General features: G+C 34.1%; 2 protein-coding genes and 1 pseudogene across 2 annotated transcripts; 1 reads left to right on the top strand and 2 right to left on the bottom strand.

The window, feature by feature from the left end:
* Nucleotides 1-1,370: 1,370 nt before the first annotated feature.
* LOC130957898 (uncharacterized) lies at nt 1,371-2,044 on the bottom strand. The gene has a single exon (XM_057884740.1). The coding sequence runs from the start codon at nt 1,990-1,992 to the stop codon at nt 1,504-1,506; it is 489 nt and encodes a 162-aa protein (XP_057740723.1). The 5' UTR covers nt 1,993-2,044; the 3' UTR covers nt 1,371-1,503.
* A 2,849-nt stretch (nt 2,045-4,893) lies between these two features.
* On the top strand, nt 4,894-11,497 carry LOC130956494 (uncharacterized). The gene is made up of 17 exons (XM_057883545.1): nt 4,894-5,047; nt 5,134-5,489; nt 6,135-6,271; nt 6,743-6,846; nt 6,962-7,057; nt 7,549-7,642; nt 8,183-8,297; nt 8,383-8,582; nt 8,785-8,876; nt 8,957-9,012; nt 9,165-9,254; nt 9,374-9,473; nt 9,602-9,706; nt 9,811-9,883; nt 10,117-10,280; nt 10,983-11,025; nt 11,116-11,497. Exons 1-17 carry the CDS (start codon nt 4,994-4,996, stop codon nt 11,169-11,171), a joined length of 1,935 nt encoding a protein of 644 aa, XP_057739528.1. The 5' UTR covers nt 4,894-4,993; the 3' UTR covers nt 11,172-11,497.
* A 349-nt stretch (nt 11,498-11,846) lies between these two features.
* On the bottom strand, nt 11,847-16,320 carry LOC130956493 (probable methyltransferase PMT26; annotated as a pseudogene).
* Nucleotides 16,321-17,657: the final 1,337 nt, after the last annotated feature.

Here is a 17,657-nt window from a genome sequence, read left to right as displayed (position 1 = left end):
CTCCTTAAGACCTTAACTTGATGATGCAATTGATCCATTTCAATTTCTTGAATAGTTCTACGTTTGGAAGTCATCTCTTACTGCAATGATGTTGAGTACTATGCAATGATGATAATACTTTGACATCGATGTTATGATGATGATGCACTAATGACGACTATGATGATGCACAATGAAAATTGGAATGCACCAATGATGATAATGATGATCCAAGATAACTTCCAAAGAAAATGAACCAAAAGAAGAAAGGGAAGAGAATAATATTATTGAAAGAGAAAGTCTAGGGGACTAGCATTTTTATTAAAATTTGGCCAGCACTTAACCAGCAAAAGAAAAGTGAGTAATCTCACACTATTGGATGAAATCTCACACCATTAAAAATACCAATGATGACTAATTGATGGCTAAAAATCACAAAATTTGTTGACCTCCTAGCACTCCTCTTATTGAAATTCTGTAGCAGACAACTCGCATTGATGACAACTCATACCAACATCGATGAGAGTGTCACACGAAGACCAATACTCATGAACCAAATAAATGTTTACTGGAACAAGGCATTGACTGACCTTTTACTGATACAAAATTGATGCTGGAATGATGTTTGGGTTACTAATTTTGGTGAGATTAACAACTTCACTATAAAAAAATAGCCAAAAATCTATCTTGGCCAACTCAAGAATGTATTTTTTATTCTTAAAAGAGTTCAAAAAAAAAAAAGTAAACACACAACTTATTTAAATATAACTCACTTAACTCAACTTGATAAGTAAAAGTGGGTACATATACATATTTATGAGAAAAGCTCAAGGGTGAGAAAAAATTAATATTTTTGGTCAACATGTATTTTTAGTTATCACTCCAATTCTTTTAGTTTAGCAATTTAACAACATACTTTTAGTCTGTTTTTAAACATTATTAATTAACTGTGGGTCAAAAATAATAAATTATGCTAGTCCTTTAATTTTTTTTCCATATTTATATACTAGGAAAGAAAAAAACTTTCATAACTTAGATAATGTAAAACTAACGTATAATACAATATAATAACATAGGCTAAACTAAATTATTTTAATTAACAATTCAAGCATAAAGATATACAATCCTGCCAGGTTATATTACAATCGCAAATATTGAGATATGAACAATTTTAAACATACTTAACATTTACATGAAAATGCGGCTAAATTTTTTAGATATTAACCAAATTTTAGTGTAATACTCAATTATTAAATTTTATAATTTTTTTTTAATTATGAAGGCAGGCAATTCACAAAGATCATATTGTACTTTGAATACTTGAATATACAATACACAGAAAGCATATACTCAAAATTTTAGAAAATATCGTAAAATTTAATAACTCAGTGTTACACTAAAATTTGGTCCATATATAAAACGATTTAAGTGAAAATGCATCTTCCTCTCTATATGCACGTATATATATACACTTTAGCTGAACAAAATAACACGAGAAGGAAAAAGAAATAAAAAGAAAAATAACTAGAACATGTGAATAATGAACCCAGAATGTTTTTCATCATGATTTAAGCTAGCTTCCAAGCCCAGAAACTCCTTGTTTATTCCCAATGGACATGCATATCGAGCCGAAAAATCAAGATAAGCACCATCATCCTCATTCTCTATCATTCCGTCATCAAAATTAAGAGCATAACTCTTTGGATCGTACTGGAACTGCATTCTCCTCCTCCTCTTCTTCTTCTTCTTGCTCATCATTTCGCCGAAGCTGCAGCAGCATGTCCTCAACCATGGCACAAAATGTGTCTTCCATTTTTGCCCTCTCAGAACTATACCCCTTTTGAGTCCCTTCAACTCCTTCTTCAGTTCCTTCAACGTAGAGCACAGTAGTCCATGTCCATGGAACCAGTCACAATAATAAGTGACTGTGCTTGTGTCTTCATTATCGCATTCACAACCTTCTACGCTGTCAAGTGCACATGCTTCTTCAATCTTTGATGCATCTTCGGCCATGGAAATTAACGATATACCCCACTTTTTACTAAAGAAACTTTCGAGTTCAAGTTCTATATCCCTAATTATAGGTTATACCTTTACGTAGATAAACTATATATTGTGACGCACGCATTAGGACCTATGATTACATGACACGTGGCATGAAAAAGAGTCTTGCTGTGATTATGTTACAAGGTGTAGAGTTTCTATTTGACTGTTGTTTTGGCTATTGTGACAGATTGGTGAGGTTATTGCATAGTATAAGTTATTAGGTTCTTTGGCATGTTATTAGGATTAGGTCTTATGTGGCGGCAGTGGCGCATGTTAGTGGACAGTTACGGGCCAGATCCTTATGCTTTATCTTTTCATGGTAGCTTTTCTTTTTGCTTCTTTCTCAAAATGCAGCATCTTTTTTATCATTATTGGCAGATCAGATAATACATAACTTATTTTATGTGGATGCATAAAGTTTGTCCTTATTAGTAGTGGTTGGATAATTTCGTGTTTGGGTTCTATCTAGATTATTTATTATATATTCCAGCTTCATTCTTTTTCTTTTTCTTCTAAATATCTTTCCATTTTTTCTTACTCTTTTGCTGTTTATTAGTGAATTAATTTAATTGTAAATATCTCTTTACATTTTTTCACTTTCATAATTCATATATAATTTTATCAAGTTTATATTTAAGATTTGAAATGGTCAATGAGATGTATTTGCTACTATTTAATTTCTTATTATAAAATATCCAAATGATTGAGAAACAAACTAATAATACATGTATATGCTGCATGTTAGTATGGGAAATATAATAGGTTGTGAACTTGATATCTTTGTTTGATTGTTTCCATGCATGCATCTTGCTTCCATTGTTTTAAATGTAATTATGTAGTAAGAGTTGGCAATAATGTTACGTATTAGATATTTTTGGCAAAGTTAGGCTTTCAGCAACTCGAATAAATTCCACCTGAATTCTTATCTCTTGTCGTTCTACATTATTTATTTGTTCCATTAAAATCCTCCTCCATCCAAAGAAGAAAAGAAGAAAAGGAAAAAAAAAAAAAAAAAAGCGCACACACACATGTTATTATCCTTTTTCTGCAAAGAAAAAGTATAGGTAAATAACTCTTAACTAGTCAATTTTAAATAATTATAATTAATAATCATTAATTTTATATTTTTAAAAAATAAAATTTAAATAATCATTAATTAATGACAATTAATTAGTCTAAAATACAGTTTAAAAATACTTATTAAGTTATAGTTAACTAAATTCTTATTGATTATCCAGCAAAATTGTTCTACAAATAGTATGGATAATATAGCTATAGTCATATAAGTGTGCACGCACGATATTTTTGTAATTTTCTCTAAGTTAGCTACTTATACTTTAATATTCCTTCTTATTTCTTTAAAAAAATATTATTATACTAAAATTAGTCATTATGTATTTATATATAAATTAAATATATGCATAATTTAATTTATTTTTATTATGTATTTTATTTTTATAATTAATTTTGGTGACTAATTTTAATAGTAGTCATTTTGTATAAGTGATTTTTTTTATCAAAACAAATAAAATTTTTAGAAAGATTGTAATTAATTAGTCTTTAGGCATAAACTAACTCTCCGATATTCATCAGTCGAGCACCAACCATTAATTTCTAATCTCATCAAATTTCACCTTTCAATAAATTAAAGTTTTTAAGGGATAATATTAGGAGTTGTAAAAATGATTGTAATTAATTATACAAGGCCATTGAAAGATAAGTGTGTGTTAAAATCAGCAACGAAGACAAAGATATCTTATATCTAATCTAACAGATATATAACATGTAAGACTACGCCTTTAGCATATTTCATTTTCATTGACAACTTTTCTATAGATTTTTCTCTCATGGATTTAAATGAAATGAAAATAATTTATTTTTAAAGGAACAAATGAATTTTCACTATTTAGTAAATATATAATAAATATATTAAAAATTTAAATTTTATATTTTTTATAAATAAGTTTTCATTACTAATCTTAGGCTCATCCTTACGTTCTAATGCTTATTAAATAAGGGGGTGTTACATTCCTTGTCAATTAAACAAATTTTAATTTTTTATTTATTATATTTTATATTACTAATTTAGATTTAGAGTTTAAAATTAAGGGTTTAAGATTAAAATGTAAGGTATATGGTTTAAAATTTAGAATTTAGAGTTTAAAATTTAGAATTCAAAATTTAAGATTTTGAATTTATAATTTAGAGTTTAGAATTTAAAAAATATTATACTTCTTTTTTTTTTTTTCAAAAACCCTTTAGTTTTAACATATTTTTTATTTTTATTTTTCTAGGGCATTTTTTTGTCTTGTGTTTTTCCAGACTTAAGTTTCAAACCTTTTGTTTTTGGACTGGGTAAGTTTCAAACTTTTCAAACATTATAAAGCATAGTCCTAGTAGTTCACTAGTTAAACACAGAGACATTGGGCCATGAGTTGGTAGTTAAATGGCCCAGTATAAATAATAAAAATGATTAGCCCGTTAACCAGTGGAACATTAACCGTGCGGGTCAGATAGCGGCGCGAACAAGGACTGCCAATGGACCTCGGAAGAGAAGGCGTCGCGCTTCTGTGTTGGCGGCGGCTGCTAGCAAGGCGAGACCGAATGGCTGAGTCGGGGAGGCGCCAATGTAGGAGACAGCGCGAAGAACGGCGACGGAGACGAAGCATTCAGCAGAAGGCAGCAGCTAGAGGGGAACCGGCGTCGAGGAGATGGAAGAGATCTGTGATCTTCGGGTCGGGTTTTAGGGTCTTAGGGTTGGAGTTCTGTCTTTTCGGCGGTTTGGGCCCGTCGTGGGCCTAAACCCTGACCCCAAAAAAAAAATCTGAGCGAGCCCGTATACGGCGCTGTTTCCACTTTCCACTTTCCAGTTCATCGCCTTCATCTTCGAGAAGGCTCGCATTCTCATTTCAATTGCGGAAGTGGAAGTGAAAAGCGTAGCAGAGGTCAGGTACTTAGGTTCAGTTCCATGGAAGCTGATAAGGTCTCCCATGCTGGAGAGTGCTCCACCTCCACGTCAATGGTGAGCTCTCTCTCTCTCTCTCTCTCTTGATATGTTATGTTATATTCTGATGCTGCTGCATATTGAATTCAATTATGCTTACACAGTCACAGACACAGCAAGAAGAACACGAACAATGTCCGAACATGGAGGAATGCTTGAAGCTTCTGAAAGGAGATCGAGACGAGCAGCGCCTAGCTGGACTCCTTCTGGTAACCAAGTTCTGCAAAGCAGAGGATCACTCCTCCCTCCGTAAGGTCTACCACGCCGTCGGCACCTCCTTCCTCCATCGCCTTCTCAGAACCGGCATGCCTAAACCCGAATCTGTTAATAACGATAATCGAGTTGCATATTTGCACCTTGCCGTTACTGTTCTTGCTGCTTTGTGTCGCGTTCCTGATATTGCTTCTTCTCAAGACATGCTTTCAAAAATCCCTCTCATTTTGGAAGTCATCTCCACCCCGTACTCACTCTCTCTCTCCTCTCGCTTGCTTTTTTAATTTTATATAGTTTTGAATTTTAAATTATTGATAACATACTATTCTTGTATTGGAAGCAATGTGCTACTACCATACATACGGATAGATTGATGATAGATGAAATAGCAGCACACTGTGGTTCAGTGCTTCGGTTTATGATAGCACATTGGATGTGCAGTTATTTCATATACTTCACTATTCCATGGATTCTTCGTTTAAGGGTTGTATAGACTGTGTTTAGATTCTATTTCTTAGACTGAAATACAAAGATAGAGAGACAGAGACGGATAGCTTGTGTGTTTGTCCTTGACCCCATAACCAAACTGAGTTTCTGTGTCTATTGTCTTTGTATTTTTATTTCGGAGACAACTAAATGCGACAAATTACTTGCATAGTTGGACAATGTTCAGAAAAAAAAGGGACCAAATTCAGTTATTTCTTTTGTTTGCAAATGGTGGATGAACAAATTGGATCTTGTAACGTGGAGTCTTATAAGTCGTATTTCGTGAAAAAAGTATGAAAATAGCAAGGGAGTTTGAAATTTGCTATTACATGTACGCAATAGCTTGCTCTTTAAGTACTTTTGACCAAGTGATCATGTCTTATTATTTATTAAGTTTCTTGTTTAGATCTGGTTCGTCGGTTCTTGAAGAATGCTATGAGTTTTTATACTTGGTATCGGCTGCATCTAGTGATGGAATTATGAAGCTTTATGAATCTGGAGGCATCAAGATACTAGCTTCTCAAATGTCTTCTCTGCAGGATGGTAAGTTCTTGTTGACTGCTGGGATGGCTTCCTGCTTCAGACTGGTGACTGGTCAATATAGGACAAGCTGAAATTGTAATGAAAAGAGATTTTTTGTTCTCAAACCTCTCCTATGAACCATTAATATTAATATTCCTTTATAATATTGGGTCAATTCTTGGTTGACATAATCTACCAAAGGTCCTTTGATCTCTTCATTTATGTGCCACATAAGAAAGATTTGGTTGGGAAGTTGAACTCACTCTTTGTATACTATGTCCAAGTGAGTGAACAAGCTGCAGGAGTTATTTGGAAAGGATGGGAAGATTTCGTTTTGAATTTTTAAAAATACACATTTAATAAAATTAAAATTTTCATTCTTTTTATAGTAGTCATCTTCCTGTAGTATGCACAACTCAAAACACGGGATTTTATGATCTGCTGATTCTTATTTTCATTGTCCACGATTCACAATTGTCAAACTTTATGCAGGTTCACATCTAATGGAAATATCTATAAAACTCTTGCAATTGATTTTGAGTAGGATATCCTTGGATATAATCTACAATGATTACTTACCTGAGCTCTTGGTTATTGTGAGTGTACCTTTTGAGTATTTTGCATTAGAGTTAATTTGTTTCATTTTGATTTTGGTTCTGTAATCTTCCCCTGTGATATATAAAGCTATATTCTCGGTGTGTCTTTCCACAGTTAACAGCAATAGCAAGGCAGTTTGCAGTCTTACACACATCCTTAAAATTTGATGCTCTCCACCTGCTTAATGGCATTCTTTCTCCAAAAGACACGGTAGGCTTTCGTGCCTTATTCTGTTGCTTTCAGGTAACAAGATCCTAAAATGTAGGATAAATATTAAAATTGAAAAAAAAAAGGTCGTCTTACATAAGCTAAGTGACTGAAAATTGCTATAATATTTACCTAGCTGCAGTTTGGGTTAGGATTGGGTTCATGTTCTCCATGTCGTCTCTTTTGCAATGCAGGTTTAGGGAACACTTTTGATAAAGTATTGTTCACTTGATTTAGGATATTTCATATGAATATTTCCTAATTGGTTTGAAGTCTCATCTTCTTGGTCAGGTCAATTCTTTTAGTCTATGCATGGATAACACCAAAGTTCCATAAATTGAACTGTTATTTTTGGATTTTTTTAGTGATCTTCATAGGTTAAATACTGTGTCAAGAGTACTTAATTTCTTATAACATTTTTTTATGTGCATACGTTTTGATTCATTTGCCTTGCAAATTCCATGCATTTGACTTCAATTTCTTGGCTCTTTCAGGCACAATTTCTTGCTGCACTTCGAACACTTTCCAAAGATAATATTTCAGACAATATTCGCATTGGTATTGTTGCTGTTTTGCAGAATCGTGTTGGTATGTTGAGACCATTTGCTGAGATATATTTACTATGCTATTTTACCTTGTTTTTCTTAGTTCCTCTTTATTTGTTTCCCCACTAGGTTCATTATAGTTGTAACTGTACTAGTGTCTCAGCTGATGAAGGTATATACTACTTTGTGATCTTACAAACTAAAAGGTGCAGTAAGTCTGCAAGCTTTGTTATAAAAAACAAGAAGATTGTGATTGTAGCTAAAAGAGGAGGTTGGGATTATTGTAAGAAGGCCTAAGAAAACTTCACAAAATTAAAAGGAAAATAGAAAACGATATACTGTTACTTAGAGAAAGGTGTTTGATGCTATAAAGGTATATTTTAATGTTCCATAAGCGGACAGGGATTATTGTATTGGAGGAAGAGTTTGGGACTTCTAGATGAGGTGATCTTGAGATTTTACACAGATCATATGGACTTTTACAAAACTAAAAAATGTTCTTATTTCTAACTACTGTGTTTCGGTTTGACTAACTAGACGAATTGCTTGTTTCTATCTATCTTGATTTGTAATTCATATGCAGCTCCTGCTGAAAGGCTTCAGGCTCTCTTCTTAGCTGAGTCTATGGTTTCCATATATGGAGAAGATTGGTTGATTAACCAAGTAAGCGCAAGTGCTGTACAATCTCCAGCTGAAATGTAAGTCTGATAATTAAATGACAACTTTTTAAGTTGTCTGCATTGTGCACTCATAGCTTCATTTCTCACTACTATGTTTTTTTAGGTGTTTATTGCTTGTCTTGGAGCAGTCAAGGGTTGAAATTGCTGTTCTGCTGAATGAGTTGGCCTATCTAAAGTATGAAGCACCGCAGGATACATCAGCTACTGCTGAGGCAATTGTGCTAAAGCGGCGAAATGTCGCTGTTGCCTACTCTTTGGTTGAGAAGATAATAAAATTAATTTCAAACATTGGTGGAAATGATGGTAATTCAATTCACTGTGGAATCCTATAGAAGCTCTTCTCAAATTTATCCCACTTACCTTTCTATTGTGAGCAGATCATGTGTATTCTTTCACATGTTTGCATGGTTATTATCATATCATTGCTTCTGGCTTTAGGTTGGGCAGAACACGTGGGTGGGATTACAAGACTTTTAAGTAACGATCAACTGATGTTCTTTTGTAGGAAACCTGCTTGATGAAGGCACCTTGACAAAGCTGATTCACCAACTTAATGAGACAATTATGGTTGTACTAGAGTATTTAGAAGATGCAAATGTATGTTGTATAACTCAGTCACTCTACATAATTTTAGTAATTAATACGTTTTAGCAAAGTATAATGGTGAAATTGCACAGGAACATGGGCAAAAGAAAGGGGACGATTTACTTGCATCTGTTAGAATTATTGGGAGGTATAGTCCTACATTGTTGCTACCAGTGCACTATCTGCTGCTATTTTCTGTATCTGATGCAAAGAATGCAGTATGATTGTGTGAATTTCGCTGAGGTTATTTTCACTAAAATTTTGTAAGTCTTCAATTTTATTTTTCCTTACATTTTTCAGCTATCTTGCTGAAGTGCCTCTTGCATGCAAGGAGAAGGTTCAAAATCTTTTAGGCTATATGCTTTCTGTTGAAGGAGAAGATGAACAAAGGTATCTTTATAAAGATAATTATTGGTAAATCATAAACCTTTTATCTGGCAATCTGTTTTTGGTTATTTGGTTGAGTAGAAAATATTTTACATTCTTAGAGTTATTGTTGTATATTTCAGCCCCTTTTATGCTGTGTGCTTTCTGCTACCCCTGTTGTGTCAAATTACTATGGAGATTGAAGGATGCAAAGCTATGGCTTCATGCGGAGGACTCAAAAGTGTAAACTATTCTCTTTGAATGATCAATTTGATTGCCTTTTACATTTGTTGCAAGGATGGTGCTTCCTGTTTAACATCACTAGCAAAGCTTTATGTTTTGTGGCTAAATATAATGGATTTTATTTGCAGGTTATAGATTGCTTCAGTAAATTAGTTGGGCCAGATGGTTATATGGTTGAGGACAATGGTTGCATCTTTTTGGCATGTGATACAATAATGAACCTTCTACTAAAGGTGATGTTCTCATCCTTTTTTTTTTATTATTTAAAAAGAAGCCTTATGATAAACAATATTGGTTATATAAACTGTTGATATAAGTTGCACCTTTTCTACTATAGAATGACAAAATTCAGTTGACAGTAGATGAATCGTCCTTTGTTAGTCTTCTGAGGGCATTGGCTTATTGGTCAGGTATCACATTTGGTGGCAGCCTCTAACTTCCCTTTTTATGCTTTTTTATGATTTGATTCCTTGCTTGTTCATGTAGTTGTTTGCTTCAAAACATAAAATTGGTAGGTACTGTGTTCAATACTACTCTTGAAAAGACAAGGATACCAGAGAAACCCTGTATTAGTTTAGGTTTGAATGAAAAGAACGGAGTAGAGCATCTATCTTGATTTTTGTTGCTGAATCATGGTTCGTAGGAAATACTGATGACATGTCAAGTATGATGATGGCGGCAACCATTTGTGCACTGGTATTTGATTATACATCAGAAGAGGCCCTTTTAAGCTGTTCTGATTTCAATAATACCATTCTTGGCAGTCTTTATGAACTCATCACAAGATGTCTGGCTTCATCAAAACAGGTGAATTACTGAATTGTGAATTCCCTTTCTTTCTTGTTTAAATAAAGTTAGTCAAACAGCATAATTCAGAAGATAATATTTACGCAGTATTTTTCTAAACTGGAACCTAAATGTTGTATTTCTTCTTGGGAAAGTATAGGGAAATTTTTAAAAAATTGGCTGATATTGGCCGAAAGAAGTTGGTTCCCTAGCATTACAAGTATTACTTCCCATTTATTGCCTATGAATACGATTTGAATTAAAGTGATATTTGTTGCTTATAAGTTGCACCGTGGTTTTATCACAATTTCAACACACCCGCCAACACCTTTGCTATACCCCATGTGTGGGACTTGTGACTTAGAATCGCTGAACTTTGAAAATATCTCTATTTCTCTACTATTTGTTTTATTCATCACATGCACATAGCATGACATAATCATTTCTCGAAAGAAACGTGCCGTTGATATCTCTGCATGTGTTTTCATGTTTATTTTCACTGTTTTCTGCTGTCATGGATCCATACACGCCTATCAATACCCCTCTCCAATGTACCTCCTCCCATTCTACCGGAAGTACAGAACCTTGATATTGCTCTTTGAATTACCCAGGCCAGATTTTTACTGAACGATAAATATGGTGGTCGACTAGATATTTATATTTTGATTTCGTAAGTATTAATTTCATTGTTGGTTTGTTGTTGTTTGATACAAATAACTACAGGATACAAATGTGGATATGGATCTCTCTGAGATTATTTCTGCTGGTAAATGTTTATTATTCTACTCCTAATTATTAGAGTACTGAAGACTTTTTTGGTAAACTAGTTATTGCATTTTTATTACTCGTTGTGCAGGTTTCTCTCGATGGGCTCATAGGTACCCCCACATCAGAGAGGCTATGAAGACATGATTTTGACCACGTGATTAGTTGTACGGACTACGCATATGCTTTCGATGGAGGATTACAATCCGGTGATTGCGGTTTGTAATTAGCTTTGATTTCAAGTCCTTTTATAAAATATGATATTTTTGCGCATTATTCAATCATGTGATGTTATTAAAAGTCTAGTAGCTCAAATTATTAGGTGATTATCGTCAGTTAAAAAAAAAAAGTATATTGATCATGTGGCTTTGATTCAATCGTAATTAAAAATCACTGTAAATGTTACCCTATAAAAACAAGCCTTTAATTTGATCCTATAAAAACAAGTCTTTAATTTGATAAGCGTGATTGGATGTAGATGTAAAATTATTTTACATTAATAGTATATTAAAATTAAATTCTTAATTTAATGTTGCCAAAATTTTATTATTGGTAATTAGAAACCTCGTTATTTGCCACTGGGTTAACAAGGATAGATTTCCTCTCGTCCCTTAATCCAACTTGATCAACCTTTTTTCTCAAATAATCCATGAAACCCACGAAAATGTCGGCACGAAAACAGAATCCAAATCTAGTTGCCAAAACGAGTCGAAAGATCCACGCATTGTTTTGCAATCATCCGAACAGGTTGGAAACCGTTGGATAAAAGGGCTGGGAATCTCATGTCATAAATACTACCAATATTGGTATTGTGAATGTCAGTTATTCTCAAACTGTTGAAAGTATATTAACCAATGGCCTTTACATTTGCATGAATGTGATGAAATTTCTTTGACAATATCGCAACATGTTACGGCAAAATAGAGCAACCTCTGGATATTATAGAGGGATATCAAAATTAATACGAAACGGAAATAAGACCAAAAAAATAAATAGATGCCTAACTAACTTGTTACATGCTTGATAGTGGAAATACTGTTACACAAGAACTTTCAGCAGCCAAAACCCACGAGTTTTCGCATTTCACTTTAGGCGATTTTTAGCATTTCACTTTAGGCTTAAACAATAGCATACTCTAGGGTTTCCGAATCTTCGGGCCGCCATGTTGACTTCTCGACACATAACATGCCTTCTTTCTCCTTGGAGTAAGTCATACGAACCTTCCACTTCATTGACCTTGCCATGTTCTCAACCTCTTCAATGGTCTCAACAGTGTCGCGGACAATAAGCTTTCCTTCCGGCCTGAGAATCCGATCAACCTCAGCCATTAAACCATCTACAGTGCACCTGCATGGGTATTGAGAAAATAAAGCATATGGCATGGTAATATACTAATAGTATAACCAAGCTTTTTGATGATAATGAATATGAATATATGATCAAATAGTTACTATTGGTACCTTTTCTTTATCTTCGAAAATAGATGATCAGCATGGAGGAGATCATAGGTCCTGGGATAGGTACTAAATGATTCACACCAATCATGATATATACCAAATAGACCTCGTTCATATATAATGGGCAGAGTATCTGCGGAGTCTATTGAAACCACATTCATGACCCAAATACTCCTATCCTTCAAAGCTGCGGCGAATCTGGAAGCCACCAAGAATGAATATGTCAAGCACTAAAGAATAAGAGAGCAAATTATTGATGTACAATTCAGAGTCATGTTGGAAACCATCGCTTCTGCTCACCCTCCATAGATGGCGTTCATATTGGCCACTGCTCAGGCCACTGCGACCCACGTTCCGTTGAACTCACTGGTGCTTTGTGCATGCAAGATTGCAATGGAACATTCCTGTTGCACCAAAGATATTAGGCTCTGCATGTTATGCAGTATGGAGGTAGCATGAAGAGAAAGATTTTTTTTTGTCCCCCCCCCCCCCCCCCCCAAAAAAAAAACGTTGCAAATCAATTTTTAAAAAAAAACACAAATGTGTCAGACTGAGTAGAATACCATGCTGCATTAGGATCATCAGAGTCTTGACAAACTGGAGGATCATTCTTAGAACGTGCCTCATAACACTGGTTAGAAGTTGGCTTCTTGTAAACAGCTACACCAACTCCATTAACTTGATCCTTGCTGATTGACACTAGTTCCCAGCACATTGCTTTTGTTAGTTTCTTCATGGCTGCCAAATAATCATAAGTGTCAGAGATTAGATACATTGCTATACTAAAATGTATACAAGAGGGAAACATAAGACTGTTATCATCTAACCATTCCATATTTCAACATCTTCATCAAGCTTCTGATAAACAGGAGTAGCAGACCATACAAAGAAACCACCAGGACGCAAAACCCTATTCAACTCTAAAAGAAGTTTACCACCTGCAGTTGTACACAAAATAATAATAGAATGAGCCTCAACTTTTTCATGCATTTTACATCGCTACAAACTATATTTATGTTAGGAATTCAGCTGATCACCATACTAAAGTTACGATATCAGAATACCTTCAATATGCCATGGAACTCTGCATCGTGCACAATGGACTACATCAAATACTTTCCCTGGGAAGGGAAGCCTCTTTGTGCCCATCACAGCAGAAATAGCAGGGATTCCCCTTTCAAGTGCGAATTGCACCTGAGCTTCATGTTCATCTTTTGGTGCAAATGACATTGCAAGAACATCTCTATCAAAGAGAAAGCCTCCAAAGCTGGCAACACCACATCCAACATCTAATATGACACGTGTGCGTTTCCCCCAAAGAATATCAGGTACAGACTGTATGACCAAAACACTATTAAGTAAAATTTCAACAAATTTAGGTAAACAGGCTACATTATATTGTGCAACTCTAGGATGAAAATATAAGTGTTTCTGATCAGAGCATGATATCTCAGTCATAAGAGCTGTCTATATAATAATTTAGATCAAGAAAATTTGTGCTTTGTACGATGAAACATAAAGGGGTTGGTGGGCACTACATTTGTAAATTGTAACTGAATATGTAATGTAATATCAATTTATGGAACATGCAGCAAATTCATCCAGATTTGTGATAACATTAAAAGCAACAAAAATACACTTTACCTCTTGTATAAAGTCAATGTAATGAAGTGCTCCATGCTTGAACTGAGTTCCACCACCGGGAAAAGTAAGGTACTCGCCAGTAACTTTCACCCAGTTCTGATGCCCTTTAACTTTGGCTAGCTTAGTATGTGGAACATTGTAATACCATATCTGCACAAGAATAACTTAATTATGAGAGAGCTTACGATGAAACAGAGAATTATAATTGACAACAACCGAGTTCATTTCAACCTTTTCTCGGCTTTTAGGCCATTCAACTGAGCGTTTATATCCTTCAGGAAGAGGGACAAGGCAGGTAGGAGGTTCTTCAGGACAGTGCCTCTCTCGATGTTCATAGTGTTTAGTACTCCGAAGACTCCTAATTGCTTTCCAGTTGTCAAGGCATGGGATAAAGTCGGGGCCAGCAGTAGTATTGCAAAGTTTCCAACTGTACTGCTTGGAGGACTTTTGAGACTCCTTTTCATTCTTTGATTCTGCTGCTTGAGTTGACCAAGATCCAGTTTCTGCTTTATTTTCATTTAGAAGTTCTGACTGAGCCCCAGATGGGTATACCTCATTTGATTTCTGATTTTTGGAATCATCATCTGTATTCTTGCTAGAGTTTTCGTCAGATTCATTATTATCACTTTGTTCTACCTTCTCCTCTATCTTACCATCTGTTGTTTCGTTATCAGATTTATTTTCACTTTCATCTGAACCAGAATTCTTCTCACTCCCATCAGAATCAGTTTCCTTAGTGGACGTCTCATCACTTTCTTTGTTACTTTCTGTAGCTTCTGAGTTTGATTCAGTATTTTCTGTCTTTGAATCTTCATCCTCTGTTTTCTTGTCTGTGTCTTCTGTTTTAGCATCCTCAGAGTTAGAGTTTGAGTTGTCTTCTGATGTGACAGTACTATCCCCCTTGGTTGCATCCTCAGGTAAGTCACCTGGATTATCTTCGAATTGCCGTGTATTGCTACTATCAACTTCACTAACCTGCTCTTTTACCTCATTCTGTTCTTTCATCTCAACCTTATCCTCTTGAGACACATCTTTATTTTGCTCTGGAACAACAGAGGATGACGTCATCATCCATACCCCAGCCAAGCACAGAGCCACAAACACAACAATAGTCACCGTTGAACAGTAACTCGATGATGATCTCCTACCATCTACTCTAGTATATTTCCCTATAGCCATGTTTAAGAGTGCAATATTTCACAGATCACCTTGACCTGGTCACAAACCAAACAACAATTAAACACTACTTCTATTACTGGATCCAAACTGGCAACACCTAGAGTATGATAGATTCAACAGGTGAAGTATGCAAATACTGAAACCAGAGCATGCATTGAAAAAAAGGCTCCAACAGACGGTGAAAATGAGGTGCATGTTATTTTCAACTTCTTTTCTTTTCTTCTTCTTCTTTTCTTTTCGTATCTTTTTTTTTTTTTTTTTTTTTGCTATACAGAGCAAATGATTTTCATTTCAAATGCATGAAACGAACTACAAATCTAAGGTGCACCAGATCGCTTGAACCAACACTGATATAAGTAATTTAAACTCCGAAAAAGCAAAACCAATCTAAAGTGTACTCAGCAAGCAAACGACGAAGGATCGAGCAAATGCATCAGCTAAAACTGAGATAGCAAAATCATATATCATAGAAACTTGCCGATCAGATCGTTATCACACTTAAAAATGTTAAATAAAAGCCGTCTCCTATTTTCAAACGATAATCAACAAAACTTCAATATCAGCATAGATTCAAATCAAGTAAGCAGCATGCGAACTACTATAGCCAACGATTTCGAAAAATAGAATCGTACAGGTTCTAACCGATTCGAAAGCAAGAACAGACGCGTACTTCAGCTCAAAATCAACAACAATCACACGGATCTATAATCTAAGTGATGATAGAGCAAAACTGAACAAGTAGCATAAATAAGACGGCACCGCGGCGAAATTTCGAATGGAAATATGGAGCTAGAAGAGGTGAACATGAAAGAGTAGAGGAGAAGAAGTAGTACCTTGTAAAACGGGTAGATCTGGGAGGATTATTACTCCATCATCACCATTGTGGTGCAGCGGGAGAGAAGTGTGTAGTTGAAGGTGGTGTTATGAGATTGGGAGTATGTGAAGGGAAGAAGATGCGGGTTTTAATAAGTAGAAAGTATTGAGTAGCAATCTTTATTTTTATTTTTTTATTTTCCTTTTGGGGAATTGACGAGTGCCGACGGAACAGAACAATATAAGCGCGTTAAGTGGATGAAATCGAGATTCGAGAGTAAGATTTCAAAATAAATAATAAATAATAATTAAAAAATAATATTATCACCCATAATTACTGTGAGTATAGTCATTTTCATAATTTTTAAATAAAATAATTTTAAAAGTTTTAAAATAATATATATATATAAAAATTACTTAAGAATTAAAAAAATAAATTAAGATTCTGAATTATTACTCATTATTTATTTATGTAAGTTGAAAATCTAGAGAAAAAGGGGGAGCGACAGGCAGAAAGGGGGGCACGTGGAAGCCGTGAAGGTTGCGAGTCTCTTAAGGAATAAGGATATTAATATTTAACACTGCAGTAATTTGGTGCAGCCCAGTGCCATTTTATTGTAAATATCTAAAGGTATTAACTATGAACTATCAAAGCCTACTTAGGAGGGAGTCCACTCCCTAATTAATTCTCTTATCTTCGGGTACAAAGAATATCCTTCTTTTTCTTTTGTCTCTGTATAATTTAATTTTCTTTTTTGATGTATTAAATATCATTCATAAAATTAAATAAAATTTTCCGAAGCTCGGTAGCTCACCATTTGTTCTTCTTATTCAGCACATTCAAAAGTCAAAATCCTTAGAAGTTTATTAACTTAGTAGGAATGTAGGATACTCAGACAATAATCAAACTTCTTTCTATTTAATGCATTCCGATTGATATAGTAATTAATATTCTTTTATATATATATATATATAAGAACATGAATATACTAATGTACGAGCACTTGAAAAAGGAATATTGCCAACTTCTAAGTGACCTACAATGTAACGAAATAATCAAACAATTCAAGTTAGTATAAGAAGTTTTTTGACTAAATGCTGAGTGTCTACAGAACAGAATTACCAACCACCGACAATATGTTAGACGGAAGTCCATTAAAAATTATTCAACATTCTAACGTTAAATTTTAAGCACTATTAATTAAATTAATCAATAATGCGGCAAAAATATCACTGAAATTGTCATCTCCAATTTATATTTTATAATCTATAAAAAAAATTTTTAAGTATATTAATATATCGGTATTTTAATAAATTTTAATCGTTAATTTTAATTATATATATTATATATATTTTTTATAATTCAACAGTTAAAAATTATTGAAACTCAGTGTTCTGATACACTTAAAAGTTTTTTTAATCTATAATTTATTATCATATACCAATAATATAGGGTTATTCAACTGACACAGATTAGACATCCATTCATATATTTATTCACTGTAAAGTAAGATTTCTAAAATGACGACCTTTTTTTTTT

This window comes from Arachis stenosperma, chromosome 10 (assembly GCF_014773155.1).
Source record: "Arachis stenosperma cultivar V10309 chromosome 10, arast.V10309.gnm1.PFL2, whole genome shotgun sequence".
In the NCBI taxonomy this organism is placed as follows: domain Eukaryota; kingdom Viridiplantae; phylum Streptophyta; class Magnoliopsida; order Fabales; family Fabaceae; genus Arachis; species Arachis stenosperma.
The sequence above is the reverse complement of the archived record's forward strand: the minus strand, read 5'-3'. Positions and strand labels throughout refer to the sequence as shown.